The sequence below is a fragment of the Empidonax traillii genome, unplaced genomic scaffold (genome assembly GCF_003031625.1).
Source record: "Empidonax traillii isolate 1590-97213 ecotype Southwest subspecies unplaced genomic scaffold, ASM303162v1 scaffold222:size850627, whole genome shotgun sequence".
In the NCBI taxonomy this organism is placed as follows: domain Eukaryota; kingdom Metazoa; phylum Chordata; class Aves; order Passeriformes; family Tyrannidae; genus Empidonax; species Empidonax traillii.
In genome coordinates, this window is record NW_020955415.1 from 592,675 (window position 1) to 615,406 (window position 22,732).

Sequence of the window (22,732 nt, forward strand, 5' to 3'; positions counted from 1 at the left end):
TTTTCGTAATGCGACTGATATTCTCTCCAAGTGCCTTAATCATGTCAATGTGTTTTGGTGATCATCTCTTTATCTTTAAAACACTAAATATTGTGTTCTCATTAATAATGAAATATTTTTGTGCAACAGTTTTTTTCTTCTACTAAAGATACTATCTATACTTCTACTACTAAGATACTGTCCGATTGTGGTTTGTGTGGTGTTTGTGAACATTCTTCTATAGTAAAAGAAGTAATTTGGTTAACAATGTTTCATAAAACTAAAATTTTTTATTTGTGTACAAACTGCTGGCGTGAAAGTATCAGTTTCTTGTATTAAACTCTATAAAATCATCTTTCTCTTGCTAACATGACTTGGACTTCATCTTGGTAAGTTATCTGTGCTAGTGTGTTGATCTCTAATTTAAAGAAATTGGCAATATATTCTGTAAAGTGACAAATACTTATTTGCCATGTCTTTTCTTTGCTTGAAGGTTTTGATAACAATGGTGCCCCTGTAGGACCCAGAAGCACAAGGCACAGCAACCCTGAGGAGCATGCCACTTACTATTTCAACACATTCTCTAAGGAAATGTTAGTCCAGGTAGCTATAGGATGTTTTATTGTGGCATATATCTTTATAAATAGATCCTAATCAAAGTTGCTGTCTTCTTATATTTTGACTTGCCATTACAGTGGTGACCGTGTAAACTGCTTTTTTGTAATATTGTGTCCTACTCTTCTAAGACCTTCCCAGTGGAAAAATGAAGGCATAGAATAGTGTGTTTCTTTAAAATAACAGTGGGACCAGGTAAAATATTAGATTTCTCTCTCTCCTTTTCCACAATGAATGAAGCGTATGTGGAAGATATTAATTATAAGCCCAGCACAATGGAGCCTGTTCTTTTATGAAATGGAATTGGAGAATTATATTCTTATTCTGTTGGTAGGGAAACTCCTCTTCTTGGTCATGGGAATCAGAAAAAGATTATCAGATGGTGCTGAGAAAGTCTAGATAAGAAGAGTCTTTCTGCCCTCTGGGCAAAAGGAACATTTTCCTAACTTCTATGGGCAGTCAGGAATAGTTGAGAAAATTAACAGTTAAACTGTTTTATCCTTAAGATCTTGCTAAATGAGCTGAGGTCACTGGCCCTAAGAACTCTGCTTCCTTTGTCACAATAATTAAAACATACAGTTGTCTTTCAAGATGCAGTTCAGTCTGATCATGAAATTGGTAAGCCATTTTGTCATTAAGGCAAATTGATAAGGTCAGGATTTTTTTGATAGTCAGAATTGCAGTGCTCTGTATAGGAATGAGAGTGGGGATTCCGATAGTAGTAGCTGACCCAGGAATATTTAGCTCATCCCAACTCTCAAAGCTGATACCCAACACAGAGCTAGCACTTCAGTTTTATCTGAAACTAATGAGATCTGCTGTTGTACTGATGAGGAAGAGACCCCAGGAACCCCAGAATTCCAGTGCAACAAGGACCTCTGTGACACTCTCATGCATCATGATTCAGAAATTATCCAGGTGTGCAGAAGAGGCCTGAAGGTACCTCAGGCCTCTATTTTGCCTGTACCTTCTATAAAAAAATGGGGTGAGATTTTAGCAACATTTAGGCATTTGTTACTAGGTTGTAGTATTTTTAAATCTGTCCATCTTTCTGGCTTAATCAGTGTCATTAAAGCTTTCCTGTCTGAAAAGACGGTGGACATGAGAATCTGCGGCTTGCTATACATAATACAAATTGCATATGCCTTCTAAAGCCATTTGCTGTCTTTTGAAAGACTTCAAAAGCATTGCTCCTTTCTGCCTTCTTCCCTATCAGTCTCTTTGTGTTTTGCTTTGTCCAGTCAACCTTCATGTTATTCACTGATGAAATATATTTCTGACCTTCTAGAGGCATATTCAAGTACAGAAGATTTTTCTTTCTGGATACTGACTGATAATACTTGGTTTATAGCAGATAGCAGGGTTGGACCAATTTTCATGCCTTGTTCTTTCCTGTCTCTCTCCTTCCTCTTCTGTGTTCTCCTTTTTTAGAAACTGTAAAAGAAACTAACTAGTCTTAGCTCAGACAGCAAGGCTAGCCACAAAGAGAAACTAAACAAAATCTATTGCTGTTTCATTTGGCTTTTTTAAATTCTGTGGCTCATTCCCTAAATTGCTTTGGTATAGAAACTCAGTTTTTCCATTTGTTTTGAAGTTGTCGTTGCTATTCATTCAAGAAAGTTTTCTGTCATCTTGGTATTTTCTAGAAGGGCAGATTATTATTTATTAAGCCCCTAATGTCTACATGCCTTACCTTCTCAAAAAATTTCTTCATTACCTCTCTCGTCTTTTGCCTTATTCTTACGAATTATTAAGTTGATATCTGTTTATAATATTTTATTTTTGATTCTAAATATATACAAGTTATCAATTTCCGTTCAACAGAAATATTCTCATAGGCAAAGTTGAGAGAAAACTTTAGCATGGAGAGAGTGAGCTGCAGTGAGATGAAATAGGTGATGTCCGCTAATAATCCCTTTATGTGCAGCTTTTATTGCCTTTTTTTTTTTCCCAAGAAAATGTTTTCTGGTTTTATTTTTGTTTTCCTGATATGCTTTTGTTCTTTGTAGGCAATGGTTGGAATATTACAAATTAATGGGCAGGGAGAAGAAAGCACATTAATGCAAGACTTAAAGCCTTTTCGAATTCTTATCAGTTTGCTGGATAAACCTGAACTAGGTAATTTTCATATTACTTTTAATCTTCAATTTGTTTTATGTGGTTTTGCTGTGAGAATATTTCTCGTTGAATTGAAAAGCTGTGTTCTTAGTACTAGCAGGTTAAGATTTCTTAGGTCTTCCAAACTGTATGTATGTTTTGTGTTTATTTTAATGTAGTCATTAGATTTGCCATTCACCAAATGCCAGTTCTTCTGCTTTCTACAAAGGAAACAGTAAGTTAAAGTCATAGAGAGAACTGACTGCATGTTGGAAAAAAAATGCAGATTGGATCTTTTCCATTTCTTTCATCTATGACTTTCACTATTTTAAAATCCCAGCTGTTACTTTTGGGAATAATTTGTTCTTTCTTCTAACATACACACAGAGATGATAGATACTAAAAAAAAAAAAAAAAAAAAAAAAAAAAAAAAAAAAAAAAAAAAAAAAAAAGGTGTTTTGTGTTTTTTTCCAAAAGAATTTATCCAGAGGAAGCAAGTGGTTTTATTTGTTATGTGGGTAGTTATTTTGCATTTGATTTTGGTGTTCCTTTTTAATTCTCCTTTCCCTTATTTAAAGTATTTAAATGCCCTCTTTTCCAAATGAGTGCAAAGGACTGTAGGACGAAAGTATTTACAACACATAAGTGTTGGATATCTTACTTTTTTCCTTGCAATATAATTTTGGAGGTGACTGAGAAAATCAAGATTGGACCAAAAGGAATTGTATGTTTTCAGTGACCAAAGCCAGCTGATGATTTGAATAGCTGTCACTGTGGACTGTTGGCAGTCCTATAATGCAAGTGTGTGACTGCTGATATTTCTCCCCAGGCCCTGCCATACTAGAGGATGTATTGATTGAAGTGTTTCGAACATTATATACACAGTGCAAAGCAGAACTGGAGCTTCAGACAGAACCGTCTTTCAACAAAGATCACGCACAGCTAAGCAGGTGAATAATGAGTAGAATGTATTTTGTATTAAATAATATAACGTTTTGTTGCTGAAGTCATGACTGTGAAACCTGTGGGACTGTGACTCGTTTTCTTCATGGTGCAGGATCTATTGACATTAATTCCAGCTTCTGTGTTTAGTGCAAAGGTATGAAAGGCTATGGATTTATTATTTTTACTTTTTAATATTTAGTGTATGTTTTATTCTTTATCTATGGCAGCAGTGCTTGTTTGATTAGTTATGGTATTCTTTACGTCTGTGTTCTTTAGCAAAAAAAAAGGTAAAGTAGAGTGAAAATGAAGAGTGCTGCAAGACAGCCAGAGTGGAATATGAAGTGTTTCAAGATTTGAGTATCTTAAAAGGTGGAGAGAAAAGTGAAATTCAAAGCTGGGTGTGAGAAACAACTGTAGGAACAATCATGGGAGAACAGATTTATTAAAAATGTGGTTAAAAGACAAATACTGAAGAAAGTATAGAGAAAAAACCTAGCAACTGTGAAAAGACATTGATATGAGCAGCCTGCCAATATACTGAGCCCTGGAGCAACAACCACTGTAAGGATGAGGGGAGGATAATTTGTCAGTGTTAACTGGCAGTGGGTAAACTCACAGTGATGTGTAGTTATATAACTTTGAAATGAAGTGTAAAAACATAAAATGTTCCTTTTATTTTCTTTCAGCAAACTGAGAGAAAACAAGAAAACGGCGGAATTGATTAAAACTGCCAATCTTCTTTTCAATTCCTTTGAGCCTTATTACATGTGGGATTACATTGCTCGTTGGTTTGAAGAATGTTGTAGGTAGGTGATAATATTTAATCTCTGTATGTGTAAAGTTGAAGTTAACTTTTGTTAACTTTTTTCTTCATAGAGTCTTATGAGATCATTTAGTCTGTAAGTCTTTTTTTTCCACCATCCCTTTAATTTTGATCTTTTGGCCAATTTTCAAAGCATGGTTGGGGATTTCAGCAGCATGAGTTCTCACAAATTCAGTTTCTGGGTAAAATCAAAAGTCAGAGTTAGCCCCTCAACTGAAGGGGACACTCCAGAGTGATCTCAAAGCTAGTTTTTGTTCTCTCTGTCCAGGACGGGATTACTCCTTGGGTGTCTGGCAAACCTGTCAGCTTTACCAAGAGTGACTTGAGTCAAGAGTGTCTTTTTTTACCAAGTGTGTCTTTTGCTCCAGTCTTCTAGGGAAGAATAAGGGTGGGAACCCTGGACATGACAAGGAGAGCTATGGGAGGGAACATAGTAAATAAGGGAGAACTGACTATATTAACGGGAGGGAAAGGACTGAAGGGACCACAGGAGCACAGGGGTTGTTGCTGTAGCAAAGGGATAGATGATGTACGGATTTCAAATGAAATCTGTAGAAAATGTTTTTCCATTGCTTACTAATATATTAAGATACTTATTTGTCTGTGAGGCAGCAGTGTGCTGTCCTAAGGAAAGAAAACTGTGTCTGGGGCTACATTATGAGGAACCTGGGCAGCGGGTGAAAGGAAATTATTTTTCCTTTCACTTAGTGTTTCTAAGGTCACATATGGAATATCATGTCCACCTTTGGGCATTCCTGAAGAGGAGTGTTGAGAAAGTGAAGAGACTCTAGTAGAGAACTGCTAAGATGGTCAGTCATAGGACACTGCGTAGAAGGTTGAGTTAGGTAAGTTTGGTTTAGCCTGGCAAAGAGGGAAATTGAACAGCAGTCTATGACTTCCCGAAGGGCATTTGCAAAGTTGATACAAGCATATTTTTGGTAGCAGCTGATGGAAAACAAGGGACAGGAAGAAAAGTTGGCTTAAAGGTTAAGACTAGACTTCCAGAAATGCTTTGCTAAGACCATAGTGCAGCAGTGGAAGAGATAGAAACGGTGGAAACCAGGAAGGCTGTGGAGCTTCCTTGTGAGATTTCCAGAACTCTATTAGGCAAATGTGGATGAATTTTTCTAGATTTTTTAGCAGTCCTGTTCAGTATGAAATGTTGAAGTAGATAAAATTCCTTCCAACATGTCTGTGACTTGGTGTTTGCATGTTGGATTCAATTGCTAAAGTAAATAAAGTCATCTACAACCAGCTAGGAAACAGGTAAGTATTCCTCTGCATATAAATAGTGTTACTGTAAACATGGATACCAAATTGCCTTATTAATAAATAAATGAAATTTGGATAATGCTTTTTGCGTTTTTTTTTTCCTTTTTTTTTCTACATGAGCTGCTATATCATGTAAGTTATTGTCTTCCTTTCTCAATTTTCTGTAGCCTGAATTTTCTTATTTTACAAATGAAGACTGTTTTACACTGAAAGGCTGGTTGTTGCTTTCTCTGAAAGAATGCCATGGGGCAAAATAAACTACTTAACAGTAAAATGAGAGATTGCTTATTGGTTTATAAGCATCCCCAATGTGTACAGCTTTGCATTAAGTTACAGAAATATGCTCAATGTAAGGGGAAGGGAAAAATATTGTGAAAGCCTATTTGAATTTTGCAGGAGGACATTACATGCCAGACTTCAAACTGGGCCCGGAGGTGACAGCGAGCAATCTGAGTTACCCCTGACAAATTTCTGCTTGTTAGTGGATTTTTTGTTGGATATTGTTTCTTTGGTAAGAATTGCTTTATTCATTGCTAATATTGGGATTCTGTATATTTAGAGTCTACAGAAATACTATATATACTTTATTACTTGTTTTTCCTGAAAATATATTGCCATTAAGTGGTGCACACCATTGAAAGAAGTTTTTGTTTTACTGCATGATTTTTGATAGACTGGCTGGACATAAGTGAAGTGGTTTTTATGATGCTTATACCTGAAAATTTTGGTCTGTCCTCATTTTCTTTTCTCTGTATTCATTACAAGTATAGTCTTTTGTAGCTTGATATGTTAGTTTAAATGTGCAGCTTTCTTTTAAGGAGCTTTTAAATGTCATGATAAGGTGTATCTTCTTTTTCTGTTGTTGTTGCTTAATGTAGCAAAGACTGTTGGAACTTTTTTCTATAGCTGTCTTTCCTCAATTCTTTGCTTTCTCATTTTAAAGCCTACTAGAAGTATGAGAGTGCTGTGTCAGGTATGGTAATCAGCCTGTTTTTCCTTCAGTTCTTAATAACTTATCTTTCATTCTTAAACTTTTATCTTAAGGTTATTAATAGTAGCATTATTTAGTCTTATTGTTACGTTTTGTAATGTATTTTTGTAATGAACAACAATAAAATAGTTTGAGAGAAGCTAAGTATATTACTATTTGTTGGTTATCCAACTTTAAAGTTAATTTTCTAAATATATTTAGTAAAGCATGCATTTCTTATTTTTGTATATTAAGCTTTAATTTTTCTTTTTCTGTGTTCCATATGTTTAGAACACAGTAAGCAAATGATAGGTACCTCACAGTGGAATTTAGTGCTAAAATTTAAAAGTTCTTTACTCTTACAAAGAGTTTTTTACTTCCTTTGTTAGGAGACTTACATTGAAATACAGACAGAACACTTGCCTCAGCTGTTGCTCAGGATGATTTCTGCACTGACAAGCCACCTTAACACTTTGCACTTGTCTGAGCTTACTGATTCTCTGAGACTCTGCTCCAAGATCCTTAGTAAGGTTCAGCCTCCGTTGCTATCTGCTGGTACAGATGGTATCCTGCAACTCCCTAGTGGACACAGCAGCTCCATCAAAGAATGGGAAAATAAAAAGGTAATCAATTAAGTTTTGCAGCATTTGGGGAAAAATACTTCTTGGATCATCCAAAGAAATTATAATTGTGATATGATATCTCAATTCTTGTGGAATTTTATGCAGATTTAATGTTAAACATGTATAAATCACTTCAGAATCAGGGCCTAAGAATGAACTAATCAACTAAAGTTTCTAATGTGCTTCACGAGTCTGATCAAGTAGAATAACTGGACTCAAAAGAATTCACCGTTTTGGTTGCATATTAGTTATACTTAAATTCTCTTCCCACCCAATTTATGTGCATTGGATTGATGCCCAGCATTTATTTTACTGCCACTTTTAAGTTCTTAAAATCAGTTAATAAAAAAATAAAAGAAACAAACTAGCCAGCAACTCTTTCACTTTTAACATTGTTTAGTTTGGTCTCTGTAGAGGCACCATGGCTCTGTGAGGTATGTTAAGTGACATGCCCTGAAATCCTTGTTTTCCATCTGAAGAGAGTAAGGAAACATCATAGAATAAATTAGGTTAGAAGTGACAGTTGCAGAGCACGACTCAAAGCAGGGCTGATTTCAAAGTTAGATTTTACTTTAAAGCTAGGTCACATCACTCAGGATCATATCCATCTTAGTTTTGAATATCTCCAAGGATGAAGTGACCACAACTTCTCTGTAGAGCTTGTTTGTTTGCACTGTGTTATTTAATCAGAATTTCCATTGTTACACCTCGTGTTGGTTGCCTCTTGTTCTTTCTCTGTGGATTTCTGAGCACACCTCCATCTTTTCAGCTACCTAATGGGGACTCACAGACAGCAATAAAGACACCTTCACCCTCTCTACAACTTTTAACGTTCTTTTAAACTAAGTAAATCCAACTCTCTGAGCTTTCCTTCTATATCGGGAGCCCCTGTGGTGGCCTTCCAGGGGATGGTCTCAATACATCAGTGTTTGTTTTGTACTACTGAGTGCAAACTTGGATACAGTATTCTGGTTATGGTCTTAAACTTGCTGAACAGAAGGGGCTGATAGCTTCCCTTGACCTGCTGACTGTACTTTTGCTAGTACAGTCCTTTATGTGGTTGGCCTTCCTACCCTTATTCTTTCTAGCTAGTTGATACCTTCCTGGTTTGGTTCTTTTTTTTTCTTTTTTTTTTTTTTTTTTTTTTTTTTTTTTTTTTTTTTTTTTTTTTTTTTTTTTTTTTTTAGGGGAGGGGAGTGTTTTGATTGGTTAGTTTTGGGTTTTTCTCAGTAAACTTTGTTTTGATTGAATGATGTTGCCCTTTGAACCTTCACTGGCCTTTTGCTTTCAATTACAACTGACTCATATGTGGCCATCGATTCATGCATTTGTTTCAGTTGTTTCCTTACCACACATTCTCATCAGGAAGGAGAGACTGTGCTACCAGTTACCAAGAAAACTAGAGAGGGATAGAACAGTCCAGAATGTCACTGTGGGTTCTTTTTGAAAAATCATTCATCAGATTTGTACGTATTCTGAACTGATGGGGAATTAAGGTGCACAATGAGTCGTGAAGGAATGTTGTTTCTGGAACAACCCTTCTTTCTCATTTCTAAGGAGATGATTTGTATTCTTTCTAGTTGCAAATGATTAGTAGTTTTTAAATGAAAAGTTTATATCTTATTTCATAATTGTAACTCTATATTTGAACAAAATACCCATCTTGCAGATCTGGGGATTGGTATACGAAAAGAAAGATACTGGTTAGTTTAAGTTGTACCAGATATATATACCTATAATTAAGATTTCATACACAATTAATAGAAGTCAGAGATTGTACATTTCACTGATAAATTGAGCTGACTTTATTAGTATAAATGCCATTCTTTACAGAGAGGGTAATCAGGCTTTGGAATGGGCTGCCCAGGGAGGTGGTGGATTCACTGTCCCTGGAGGTATTTAAGATGAGACTGGATGTGGCACTTAGTGCCATAGTCTAGTAACTGTGATGGTAGTGGATCAAGAGTTGGACTTGATGATCTCAGAGGTCCTTTTCAACCCATATGATTCTATGTGGAAGTGGGAAAAATGGTTGTAGCTTATGAAAAATTTTATTCTTCTATTACAGCTCCATAGTTCACTTTCTAAGGTGTTTTGACAACTTGTAGTTGTTATGTTAAATGAGGCTGATTGTGCCTTCCAAATGAGACAAAACTTTGATAGTTGTGGTTCTTTTACCATTAATGTATTTAGACAGTCATTAGGTAAAAATAATTTAATATTTAATGTGATTATTTACCTGTACAGTGAGAACTTCAAAAGGATGATCAGCAAAGCGTATACTTTTTCATACTCTCTCAAGTCTTCCCACTCTTCTTGGCTGACACCTTTTTTGTCTCTCTGTACAAGCACTTGTTATTCCTTTATGACTTCAACATTAACAGAGTAACAAATAAATATCTTGTCCTTTTGTAAACATGCTAAAATCAAAAGTATTAATATAATCTTGCTAGCTAAAGTGACCATAAGCATCATAGTTCAATGTCCTGCTTCCTGCTGAAGTGAGGGTTTTTCTTTGATATATAAATCTTTTGGTTTATGATGCTGTATGAATTAGTACCTTGTGCCTACACATTTCAGCATTCTTTCCTAATAAAGTAGACATGATTAGGATATGAAGAAAATGTTAAAAGCAATAATGTTTAAAAAATTTTGCTTGATAAGCATTTTTTTATTGTTAGCTTGATCTGACAGGCTTACTGAAGCACCTCATTTTGCATAAAATATATTTATATTAATAGATTTAATACTGTGGAATAAAACTTTTGCTTTCAGATGAGATGCAAATAAATATTTTCTCACTAAGACTGAAATAACCCATTTTGAACTGTCATTAAACTTTTATTTCACTCAGGTGCCATCAGTATCACTTGAAAATCCTAATGATGTCTTTGAAGATGGTGAAAATCCTCCAAGCAGTCGATCATCGGAAAGTGGATTCACTGAGTTTGTACAATACCAGGCAGATACGACTGATGACATTGACAGAGCACTGAATGAAGGTCATGGTGCACCTGGCATTCCTATTATTGGTAGCACATCCTCGGAGACTGAGACAGCATCAACTGTGGGATCTGAGGAGACCATTGTACAGCCTCCTTCCGTAATGACACAGGGGACAGCAACTCGTAGTGGGAAAACGATCCAAAAGACTGCAATGCAGTGCTGTTTGGAGTACGTCCAACAGTTTTTAACCAGATTTATCAACCTGTATATCATTCAGAGTAATTCCTTGTCTCAGCCCTTAGGGGCAGAGCTTCCAGGAGACGTCACTACAGTGCAAGGACAGAGCACAAAACGGGACAGAGAATCACAGGATGATGCTAAGGTAAAGAAAACAAACAAGAAAACACCACCAAAAGAATACCTTCCTGCCTTTATTGCTGCTTGTCAACTGTATCTTGAATGTTCAAGCTTTCCCATTTACATTGCTGAAGGAAACCGTACTTCAGAATTACATCCTGGGAAGCCTGAAGTTGGTAAGCTGCACTCTTATTTGTCTTAAAATATTAATTTTTATCCCCACCCCCACGCCCCCCAAATTAGAGTAATAGTATTCATGCTTTGTGTGTGTTGCTGTTTGCTGCTGTGCTCAGAAATACAAGTTTTCTTCTGCGTCAATTGTTTTGCTTTTTGGAAATTAAATTATTTTCTCATAGATTTTAAAGAATATTGCTGGCATGGGACTTGACCTAATCAATATTGGAGTGACAAATATAAATTACAAAAACTGAAACCTGAGAGTAGAATCTGAATTGTCAGATGTTCCTCTTTACTGTATGGATCCACAATGTTTTCTTTGTAATATTTTGTAGTGGCCACAGCTCACATCAAGTACGTTTTTAGCTTCATTTTAGCAGTTTTGGAATGATGTGCACATTGATTACTTCAGCAATACATGGAAATTGTAAGCTACTGTCTAATAAAAATCATGCCAGATAAGAAATGCATTAAGTCTACTTTGCTCCTAATAAAGGAACAGTTCTTGCAAAAAGTTCTTCAAGCTGTAGTTCCATGGTGAGATTTGTGAATTATGAATGTGTTTACAGATAGGTGAAACCATTCAGATACAAATAAAGGTGTGATTTAAACACATAACTGTTGACAGTTATGGGTTACTGTAAAATGTGATGTTCTAGATGGACAATCTACTTCTACAGTTTGTAGTCTTCAGTTTACAGTTCCACTTTTTGTTCTACTTCTGGTCTGCAGTTTAAGAGTTGCTCCTTAAAATGGTGTCATGGTGGGTATGCTTGGAGAATGCAAGAAATAGTTACAATAATTTTTACTATTGTCACAGTCATCTTCTGTAATTTTATTTTTTTCGAGGAAATTTCATGGTTGCAACTTTTTGTTTCTTATCCAGAATTTTCAAGATCTATTAAAGGCTAAGTGGTGGGCAGTGCTTGGAGATGAGTAGTTTTTTGGCTTTTGGAAAAAAGCATATTAATTTAAGATGACTGCTGCTTCTATTTCTGTGGTCTTTAAGATGTGTTGTGTATATGTCTTCGTTATATAGCCAGGAGCAGAACACATATTTGACTTCATAACATCCAGGTATATAAAATATTTATGTCAGTTGAAGGCAACTTGGTTTTAACTGTTTATTAATTAAGGATATTACAATACTGAAGATCTACAACTTTTTATAAAAGATCCGTCTCAGGATCAGGATTTTCCCTGGAAATGTAAATTTTTATTTATTTATTTTTCCCTAACGCTGGCAGCCTATAAATGAGTGTTGTGTCCAAAGGCTAAAAATATTTAAAAAGTCAGCTGTTTGCTTATTACCTGTTTGTGCACATAGCACTTTTGATTATTGCTGCCTTGTCCACTGCAGAGCAGAAAGCCTCTAGAGTCTGAATAGTATGTGCCTTGTATGAAGGCAGTGATTCTAGAAGTCCTTTTCACTTTTTGTTAAATGTCTTGTTGTGTTTCTTGTTCATCATCTGAACCTTCCCATTTGTGATGTCTTGTTTACAGTCTATTAAACAATGTAAGTTTGAGGAAAAAGCATAGACTGTAGGTGGGTAAAATCGATGGGAAGAATTTTTTTTCAAATGTAAACATTTGTGGCACAGAATGGCAGGGCAGATGGAAATACTGATGGGAATGGGGCTGCATAGCAGTCCAGGAGTTCTACTTCCCATAACACCGAATTCCAGTGGAACAGAGAATGGAACAAGATAGTTACCATAATTCCCACACCACCCTATCTATTGATATGTTTTTTTATACTACAAAAGAGGTTGTTTTTATTGAAAAGTTACTAAATTTGGAATGTGTTTTTGGTGGGTTGCATGAATGATGTGACCCAATTGCTCTTAATCACCCTTGAGAGTCATCAGTCTCTTTATTTGAAGGAACCAAATTAATCTGATATCGATAGAACTTAATTGTGCTTAAATTTTGCTGTATGCTTAATTTCTCAACTATCTTTAATTGAAGAAATTAAAAAGGGAACTAAATGAAGCTGAAAACAGTGGTTATATCTGTAAACTGTAGAACACTGTATGGAATTGTTAGGTGTATTTAGGCTCCAGTTTACACTCCAAAATTAACTACTGTGGATATAAATTAGAAATTGCATTGTTCTTCACTTGATTATAAATAGAGACTGTATTTGTTCCTGTTAAATAACATTTCTTCACTTGTATGTGATTCTGGAAGCATTTGCCTTTTTAGAAATGTGATCAATAGAGTCCTTCTGAAGTTTTAAGAGAAGTTACTTTGGTATCTCTAAAATAGAAGGGTGCAATATTCACTGGGACAGTTGACTGTGAATTTCAGAGAAAGACACTTCCACTATCAAGCCATAGTATGGCATTAAGTGAGGGGACAGTGAGAAGGGGAAAACAACCACCTACAGTGAAAACAGAGTAGGGTCTTGTAGGATCAAGTTTCTGCACACAAAACATCAGTTTTCACAGAAGCTTTTACTTTTAAAGTGTTGTCAGGAAAATCTCTATTTTTTTGTCAGTTCAAACTTAGTTTATACATGTAAATAATTCTATCTATATTATAATATAATATATAATAATGTCCTAGGTATTTTTATATATCTATAAAATATACCACAGAATTGTTTCAGGCTAAGAACTACAGTGTTAAGGTCTGATTGCTGGTCAAAAATTTTGAGAAGGAGGAAAGTGAATGGAAGGATGTACAAACTACTAGAAGTTCAGTTTTACCTAAAGCATGAAATCATCTGGATGCATTTCTATAGAATTTATTTTTCTCTTTCTTTTCAAAAATTTTATTTATATTTGGTTACTAAATGTTTGAAGTGATACAGAATTGCATTCTTAATTATATTATCTTAAAGATACATCAGGAATTATTTCTCTTGCTTATATTTTCCTAGTCCCATACAATGGACAGATTAAAATATGAAAGATTAAGGACAATTGTGCATATGGTTATGGGATATAAGAGGAGAAATCCATAATATTTAAAATTGTTAAATGAATATGTAATCTGTGATTTTTATTTCAGATTGTGAACAAGTACAGCCTCCACTGTGGCTACAGACTTTAATGCATGCTTGCAAGCAAGCAAGTGATTTCAGTGTTCAGGGTGTTGCTATTTCCCTTGTGATGGACTTGGTCGGATTGACTCAATCTGTTGCTCTTGTCACTGGAGAAAATCTGAACAGTGTGGACACTGCTCAGCCTCTTAGTCCTAACCAGGGAAGGGTGGCTGTTGTCATCAGACCTCCTCTTACTCAAGGCAATCTGAGATATATGGCTGAAAAGACAGATTTCTTCAAGGTAAGACCCAGTATCTCATTCTTTATACTTCTTTACCTTTCTGGTAAAGATAAGTCTTGCCCCCCTTTCCATCCTTGGTATGGTAAACCAAATTTTCTTGCTGAATATTTTGATAACAGTTTTGACTGTGTTAAATACATAGTAAGTCTTCCTTTGCAATTCTCTTACTGACTGCATGAGTGAAAATCCTTGTTTAAATGAATATTTTAAACATATAAACAAAACCCAATTGAATAGCAGCGTTTATCAGCAAAGGTATAAAACTGAGATGTGCATAATATAGGACTCTGCTAAACACCAATCTTTGCATTTGTGTAATTTATGTAAGAGATCATTTACAAAAGATAATCAGCAGCAGAGTATATTATGTAGTTAACTCTATTTCAATGAAAATTGATTTCTAGAGAGTTCTGACTCTTCAGGAAATTTTTGTGTAGTAAGTAATTGCATTGTTTAAAACAGTTCCTTCTGTTCATACAAAATGAACCATTTTACAGATTGCCTCTTGGTCACAGTGTCCTCAAATACAGTGTCTCCTGTCATTGCATAGAGCTCAATGTCGTCTAGAGCAAAACAAGGCATGATAGTCACTCACTTGTGTCTCTTGCAACTTTTCTTTTCGTGTACAAAGCATATAGCTTTAACTCTTTGGGACCAGTTGGGTGATGGAACTCCTCAGCATCATCAGAAGAGTGTGGAGCTCTTCTACCAGCTGCACAACCTCGTTCCATCTTCTAGCATTTGTGAAGATGTTATTAGTCAGCAGCTGACTCACAGAGACAAGGCAAGTTGTTCATATATTTACTAAAAAATGAGTTAAGTACATAACTATAGAAATACATGTGGAAAAAGGACTTGTCCTTTCAGAGGAGGGTATAAATAACTTTAATATTGAAAAAATGTTGCCTTACATATTTTTAAATGTTATTTTAGCTCTGTGATAAACCTCTAGTTTTATGCTAGACAAAGGAGATTTTTCAGCATTCAGCAATAGACTTGTGTAGGAGACTTCATCTCTTATCAGAAGTTATGTTCTGCTTCCCAATATATAAAGCACATGCTTAGCTTTTGCTGCTGTTAGTAAGAGTTCTTCTTGTTATGATGGGTACTTTAGTTTTTTTTCCTCACCTAGAAATTTATTTCACATAGAGACTGTCAATTTGACATTTGAGTTGAGGCCTTTGTAGTGTTTTAAATTTTAGATCCATGAGTTGTTTTCACAGCCCCAACAGAATGAATGGTTACACACCCTAGCAACACAAGGTTGTGTGACTTCATGAGCAGTTATCTTTTTACCTTTCTACCAGAGTTACCAGGTTAACAAAAGTGAATGTGAGCCACTCTGTCAGTCACTGCAGGTCACAACTTGCTGTATTGTTAAAATTGGTGATGATTTTTAGTTTCACTTATTAGGCGGGTCTGTGAACTGCTGTGACTGTGGATGTGGCACTCGCTCATTTCTGCCAACCTTCCTGTGAAAACAATCATTTCATACATCTTCCCAGCATGAATTGCAAGGGCTCACATGGAGTCATCAGTATGTGTTTGAGAATTGGTATTTTCACTCTATTCAGCAGATGTTAGTGCACTGTTTTGTGTAACTATATATTTTGCAGCAATGTTATGGGTTATTTACCTGTGAGAAGCATATTTTTCTAAATACAAGTGATGTTTGCTTTACTTTCTAGGATGCTGCTGTTGCTCTTGGTTTTTGTTTCTGGTGTAGGGTGTTGGTTTTGCTTTGTTTGTTTTTAATTTTTGTCTAATGTGATTTGTCTTGTGTCCTTTCTGTAACTTTTGTAGCTTTTACTTAAAGCTTTCATTATTATGGCAGATACTAGTTTTATTAGCTGTTGCAAAGCTTCTGAAGTGGTATTGATGTAAATAAATGAAGTCTGGAAGTATTCCAGATTCTCACAGTGCTTTTAACAAATTTTAATTTTGTCTCATTTTGGTTAAAGGTAAACACCTGTTGCTCATTCCCTATAACAATATATTTTAAGAACAAACAAGGGAAAATCTTTGTCCTTTTGTCTCTGCTTATCACCTAGTAATTTAGTTTAAGCCCTTATTGTACTTGAAAGTAATTTTGATGTTTTATTCAATGTAATTTTCCTGATTGCCATGCTTTCTTCACCCCTACAACTGCATAGTAGCTTCCTTGTCTATTGTATTGATGTATGCAAATCACAACATGACGTTTATTGTTGTTTGCAGCCTTACTGGAATAACTCTTTGCCTTGATCAGCCCCAGTAAAGAGATAAACATAACAATTGTTACTTTGGACCATTTTTACCATTAAATATAAGGTCCGTGTGGGTCCCTTCCAACTCAGGATATATTACTTGTTATTAGAAGTCCTTTGGGTATGTCCTATTTGTCCAAATAAAATTCAAAGTTCCAGAGCTAAATTTGAAGAACTCTTGTCTACAACATATATAGCTAGAAAATTCTTATGTCTTCTTCTAGCCAACTTATTTTCATACCCTTATTGCCACATTTACTGTGTTTAATCCCATCATTCCAGACGCTATAGCTAGTAATTCTTCTTTCTCTGCCTTTTCTCTGTCTCTTTTTTCTTGAGTTTTCATATTGAAAAGCTTGCACATTTCTTCATGATCTCTTCTAGTGCCAAGATAACCTCACTGAAAACAGAGTTGTGTAATTTATGGAAGTAAAATAAGTATTATTCAAGCTACCACACTTTTAAAGCTTTTAAAACTTTTTCCAAGCTAGACTTTGAAACTAAGTCATTTAAGATCATGATGGGGGAGAATCCTTTCGTGGTGCAAAATTGCTCACAGAGACCTATTGTTGACTTTTACAGGTTTTAAGATTAGAAAATATTTTAATAGGTAGTCAAAAAAGTTAATTTTAATAATGTCATTATATCTTTTAAACTACTGTATGACTTGTTCCAGTTCTTATCAGGAATTCTTACATTCTGAGAGATCTAACTTATTATTTGGTCCACAGAAAGTAAGAATGGAAGCTCATGCTAAGTTTGCAGTGCTGTGGCATCTCACCAGAGACCTTCATATTAACAAATCTTCTTCCTTTGGCCGTACCTTTGACAGGTTGGTGATTGCAAGCATGATTCAGTTGAAATAGTTTTACTTCAAAATCTTAACTATATGATACTGGCAAAATAGTGTGTTTAGAAATTGGAGAACTACAGTGTAGTAGAACTACTGAGTTCTTGCTGTGTTTTGATAAAAACAAGAGCAGGAGAGAGAAGCCAGCCCAGAATTGAATTATATGAAATGGAAAGCAACAATAAAACTAAGAATACTTAAGAACAAAATTGCAAGCAAATACTAAAATATGAAAGTTCTTTTCCATGATCTGTTTTGTGTATTTCGTGTAAGAGGCCATTTATAGCAAGCAGCAAAGGATTTCTGTTTTGTGTTCAGACTACCTTCTTAGAAAAGACTAAGTGATCCAGACTCTGAACTAGTTTTGTCTTCCTTAGCTAGCACAAGTGTTGTGGAAAAGTGTTTATTTATGTTTCCTAATGCAGCTGTAGGAAGTGGAGTAAAAAGGTTGTTATTTCTTTGACTTGATACCATCACTCATTGCATAAGCAGTGATAAATTCTATGTGTGCAGCTAAAAGCTTGTAAATATGTACTACTGGAGGATGTAAAACTAGGTAAAATTCAGAGTCCAATATATGTATTATTTTTCCCAAGTCTGGAAAGGATTCTGAAGGCTAGAACTACTAAAAAAAGAAAGTAATGACAACAGGAACTGCTAAGTTGTCAAGTATATTTCTCCTCTCTGTTCTTGAAGACAAAAGCTTTGAATAAGTTATCTTTTCCATGTATCCTTGTGAATTGGGTTTTAAAGTTGTATATTTTTTAATAGTGCTAGCAAAAGCTTACCTTTTAATAGTGACAGCAAAAGCTTGTTGTGCTAGCAGCTTTACACATATTTGAACTAACTATACAACTGCTACTATTAGAGCAACTATCTTAACAGACTTTATTACTAGCTCTTCCTGGCCATTTCTTCATTAGACTAGACTAAAATATAAAGCTTCAAGTTGCAAAGTCTGGATTCCAAAGAAAATACTGTTTTATATGGAGAAGACACTGGAGTATGTGCTGACATTTTAAAATTTGTCATATATCAGTTTAAAATGGGATTACTCTGCGAGCAGTGCAGAATTTCTGCTAGATTCATTCACCATTCTATTCTAGGTCTTTGTTTATCATGCTGGACAGTCTCAATAGCTTGGATGGTTCTACATGGTCAGTGGGACAAGCCTGGTTAAATCAAGTGCTTCAAAGACATGACATTGCAAGAGTTCTTGAACCTTTGCTCCTGCTCCTTCTCCATCCGAAAACTCAGCGAGTTTCTGTTCAGCGAGTACAGGCTGAATGTTACTGGACTAAATCTCCCAATCACCCTGAAGAAGAAAATGAAAAGCAGTTCATGCAGAAGTTTAGCTGTGCTGATGGTATGTACACAAGAAGACTGTAAGAAGTTCCTTAATAATTTCTTTGACTGTTGTTTACATGCAACATTAAAACAGCAGAAATTTTTGAGGATAACTCTAAAATACAAGTGCTGGAATAGCTACTGCTTATATGTACATTTGTGTGGGTTTTTTTCTAATTCAAGTGACATTGAAGTTTTATTGTTCTCAAATTAAGGTGATATGCAAGTGTTCTAATGCAGAGTATTTTCTTATGTCTTACTGAGCCTTGGTAGAAATTAGGAATGTGGCTTGAAGCTTAACCAAGAAATGAATTACTTTTATGACCAGTGACTTGGGACTGACTGAAAACATACCAATAAGGTTTGAAGGTGTTTGCACATATTGTGCAATTTTATTGCCATACTAATTCTTTCTTTGTGAAAGCAAAAGCAGATAAGACTGCATAATATTTCATGGGAGAACTATGTTTTTTTGTTAAGATGTGCTGCTGAAATAATCTTACTTTTTTTGTGTGAGTGTGTAATTTAACATTTTTTTTCTGCTGTGAAATGGAAAGATTATTTACCATGTCTTTATAATTTGAAGTCTTAATAAGAGTTTAAAATCTAAATTTTATTTCTAAATTCTTATTCTGAAGAACAAAATCTTATGTGTATACACTTTTTTGTGTTCTTTAAGCATTCTCCCATGTGCCTGTAAACCAAGGACAACTTCTTATACCTAAAGAAGGCAATGAAAAACCACTTGCTATGGATGAAATGGAGAACTTCAGCCTGACTGTGAACCCTCTGAGTGACAGGCTTTCCTTGTTAAGTACCAGCAGTGAGACCATACCAATGGTTGTGTCTGATTTTGACCTTCCTGACCATCAGGTTGAAATACTGCAGAGTTCTGACTCAGGCTGTTCTCAGTCATCTACTGGAGACAATATCAGTTATGAAGTGGAAACAGAAAGCCTGAGTGCTCAAGATAGCTCTCAGACTCTGAAAGAAGACTCACCTGATGAAATTGTGCAACAAGTGGTTACAGATCTTATATGCAAAGTTGTAAGTGGTCTCGGAGAAGAAGTTGAACTAGTTAAAGATAGTATACACTCTGAGGATACTTCATGTAAATTCAGTTCTTTGGATAACTCTGTAGAGGTGGCAAAAAATGACGATCAAAATATTGAAAGTAGTCAGAGTAGTTTGCTTAGTAATGACAGCTCGCAGTTGCTATCAGCCTCAACTGAGACTGGACTTGAGAGCTTAGGAGATGAAATTTCAAGAAATAACTCCTCACCTTGTATTGCAGAAAGCCAGCAATCTTTCTCTGATCTCACTCTTTCCTCCACTGAATCAAAGTCCAGAAAGCGAAGCCACAGTAGTATTCAGTTCAGCTTTAAAGGAAAACTACCAGAAAAAATGTCAGAAAAAGAAACAATTGTCAAAGAGGCTGGTAAGCAACCAGGTGCAAAGCCTAAGGTGAAAATAGCCAAAAAGAAAGATGAAGAGAAGAAGAAATCACAAACAGAAAAGCTTAAGCAAACAAATGTCTTCTTTAGTGATGGTCTTGATTTAGAAAATTGGTACAGTTGTGGAGAAGGAGAAATTTCAGAAATAGAAAGTGATGTGGGGTCCCCAGGAATGCGAAAATCTCCTAACTTCAATATCCATCCACTGTATCAGCATGTGCTGCTTTATCTCCAGCTGTATGACTCTTCAAGGACATTGTATGCTTTTTCTGCAATTAAAGCAATTCTGAAAACAAATCCTTCAGCTTTTGTAAGTGCCATCTCCACTACCAGTGTCAACAACGCATACACTCCTCAGCTTTCATTGCTCCAGAATCTTCTAGCCAGGCATCGGATATCTGTTATGGGCAAGGATTTCTACAGTCACATCCCAGTTGATTCTAACCATAACTTCCGGAGCTCTATGTACATAGAAATTCTTATCTCCTTGTGTTTATACTACATGCGGAGCCACTATCCAACTCATGTGAAAGTCACCTCACAAGATCTAATAGGAAACCGTAATATGCAAATGATGAGTATAGAAATCCTGACGCTTCTCTTTGCTGAGTTGGCAAAAGTGATAGAAAGCTCTGCCAAAGGTTTTCCTAGTTTTATTTCAGACATGCTATCCAAGTGCAAGGTCCAGAAAGTTATCCTGCATTGTCTGCTGTCTTCTATCTTCAGTGCGCAGAAATGGCACAGTGAAAAGACAGCTGGAAAAAACATAGTGGCTGTAGAAGAAGGTTTCTCTGAAGACAGCCTTATAAATTTTTCTGAAGATGAATTTGACAATGGCAGTACTCTGCAGTCACAGCTTTTAAAAGTACTTCAGCGGCTGATTGTGCTGGAACACAGAGTAATGACTGTGCCTGAAGAAAACGAAACGGGGTTTGACTTTGTCATAACGGACTTGGAGCACATCGGTCCCCAGCAGCCAATGACTTCTCTTCAGTACTTACATTCCCAGCCAATAACCTGCCAAGGCATGTTTCTCTGCGCAGTGATACGAGCTTTACACCAGCACTGTGCCTGTAAAATGCATCCCCAGTGGATTGGCCTTATCACTTCTACGTTGCCTTACATGGGAAAAGTTCTTCAAAGGGTGGTTGTTTCAGTGACTCTTCAGCTCTGCAGGAACTTGGATAATTTAATTCAGCAGTATAAATATGAAACTGGATTATCTGATAATAGGTATGTGTATGTAGAGTTCTATTACCTTTTTAAGTACATTTGATGGGTGGAATTACTTTATCGTCAGATTAACCCATTTTAAAAAACCTAATCTCTTCTTTTAGGCCGCTCTGGATGGCATCAGTCACTCCCCCAGATATGGTTCTTACTTTACTAGAAGGGATCACAACTATAATTCATTACTGCCTCCTGGATCCATCTACACAGTATCATCAGGTAAACTTATCTGGTATCTGAGAGTTTCCTATGCAGTACATGTCAAATGAAATCTGAGTGGGAAAAATACCAAATATGTTGATTTAGCTGCAAGTGGTTTTTATTGATTATATGCACATCTCAAACAGAGAAACAGTTTTCTATGAATTGTACTTTTAAGAGTTGTTTACTTGTTTTGTTTTGGTTTTTTTTTTTTTTTGTTACCCTGAAGTAACTAAAGAGTGAACTCCTTCACTTTCAGACCTCAAAAATGCCACTTTTTAAAGCTGCTGTTAACTTCCCAGACTGATGCTTATTGTACTACTTTGTCTGGGTTGTGTTTATCTTGCAATATGTCAAAAAATTATTTTTCTACTCCTTCTGCATATTCACAATTTGTCTTTTAAGTCAAGCAGTATTTTTAGATCTGATATTCTGAGCATAGTCTCAGTTAAGAATTTGACCCTGATTCTGTAAGAAGCTTTTGCCCTTTTCTCTCTGTAGTCTTGTTTTTGCACTTTTTTCCTGTTCTTACACCCCTTTCCCTTCTGTTCATTTAAGAGGGGCTCAAAGTGTCTTCTGTTCATGTAAGTAAATAATTTTGCCTAGAGTATTTCTTACACTTAAAATTCTGAAATAATTGTTTTGCAAAGGAATAGATAGGTGATACAAAGCTGATTGCTGTAGACATGAGACCTCCCATGTTCAGAATACATTTGATATTGCACAGCTGAGTCAGAAGATTCTTTAACTGTTATTTTAACAGAATCAAAACTTTTAAGCACTGTAAGAATTACTGACAAACCATTTTGAAAGAGCTAATGTTGAAAGCTCCCGTGTCAGTTAAGTCTCAGTTTACACTCTTTTAATTACGCTGTTTATGTAGATATTTAATACTCTCTTCTCTCCCCTGAAAATCTACTAGCTTTTGGTTAATGTAGATCAGAAGCACTTGATTGAAGCACGCAATGGGATACTATCTATCTTGCATATGATCATGTCTTCTGTGACTTTGCTGTGGAGCATCCTGCACCTTGCAGATTCTTCAGAGAAAACTACTGCTGCTGCTGCATCCATTACCACCATTAATCTTGGGTCAACAAAGGTCAGAATATTAGGGATAATATAATTTAAGTTGTTTATTAATACCTCTGTAAAAATAATTTCAGTTCCCTTCCCTTAACTCTGAATTTGTTTTAATACCTTTGTCCTCATCTGCTTACCCCACAAACAAGGCTTTTATAAATGAGTATTGAATCTGCTTTTAAACTCGAGTGTGTTGGTTCAAGGCAATAATGTCTCATCTCTGTTTC

The 22,732-nt window shown here is 35.6% G+C and overlaps 1 protein-coding gene across 8 annotated transcripts in view; it reads left to right on the forward strand.

Annotated features, from left to right (window-relative positions):
- Positions 1 to 22,732, forward strand: part of DOP1A (DOP1 leucine zipper like protein A) — a 60,412-nt gene that overhangs the window by 20,293 nt on the left and 17,387 nt on the right. For 4 of the 8 annotated variants that reach the window (XM_027887780.1, XM_027887781.1, XM_027887782.1 and 1 more), the window contains 15 exons: positions 473 to 582; positions 2,604 to 2,712; positions 3,521 to 3,641; positions 4,323 to 4,442; positions 6,128 to 6,242; positions 6,675 to 6,704; positions 7,091 to 7,324; positions 10,179 to 10,803; positions 13,820 to 14,094; positions 14,726 to 14,878; positions 17,072 to 17,172; positions 18,297 to 18,556; positions 19,217 to 21,224; positions 21,329 to 21,440; positions 22,345 to 22,524. In XM_027887780.1, coding sequence (XP_027743581.1) covers positions 473 to 582; positions 2,604 to 2,712; positions 3,521 to 3,641; positions 4,323 to 4,442; positions 6,128 to 6,242; positions 6,675 to 6,704; positions 7,091 to 7,324; positions 10,179 to 10,803; positions 13,820 to 14,094; positions 14,726 to 14,878; positions 17,072 to 17,172; positions 18,297 to 18,556; positions 19,217 to 21,224; positions 21,329 to 21,440; positions 22,345 to 22,524 — 4,553 coding nt within the window. Of the gene's footprint in view, positions 1 to 247; positions 369 to 472; positions 583 to 2,603; positions 2,713 to 3,520; positions 3,642 to 4,322; positions 4,443 to 6,127; positions 6,243 to 6,674; positions 6,705 to 7,090; positions 7,325 to 10,178; positions 10,804 to 13,819; positions 14,095 to 14,725; positions 14,879 to 17,071; positions 17,173 to 18,296; positions 18,557 to 19,216; positions 21,225 to 21,328; positions 21,441 to 22,344; positions 22,525 to 22,732 lie in introns of those variants that run through there. The other 4 variants (XM_027887783.1, XM_027887787.1, XM_027887788.1 and 1 more) reach the window with 3 other exon arrangements.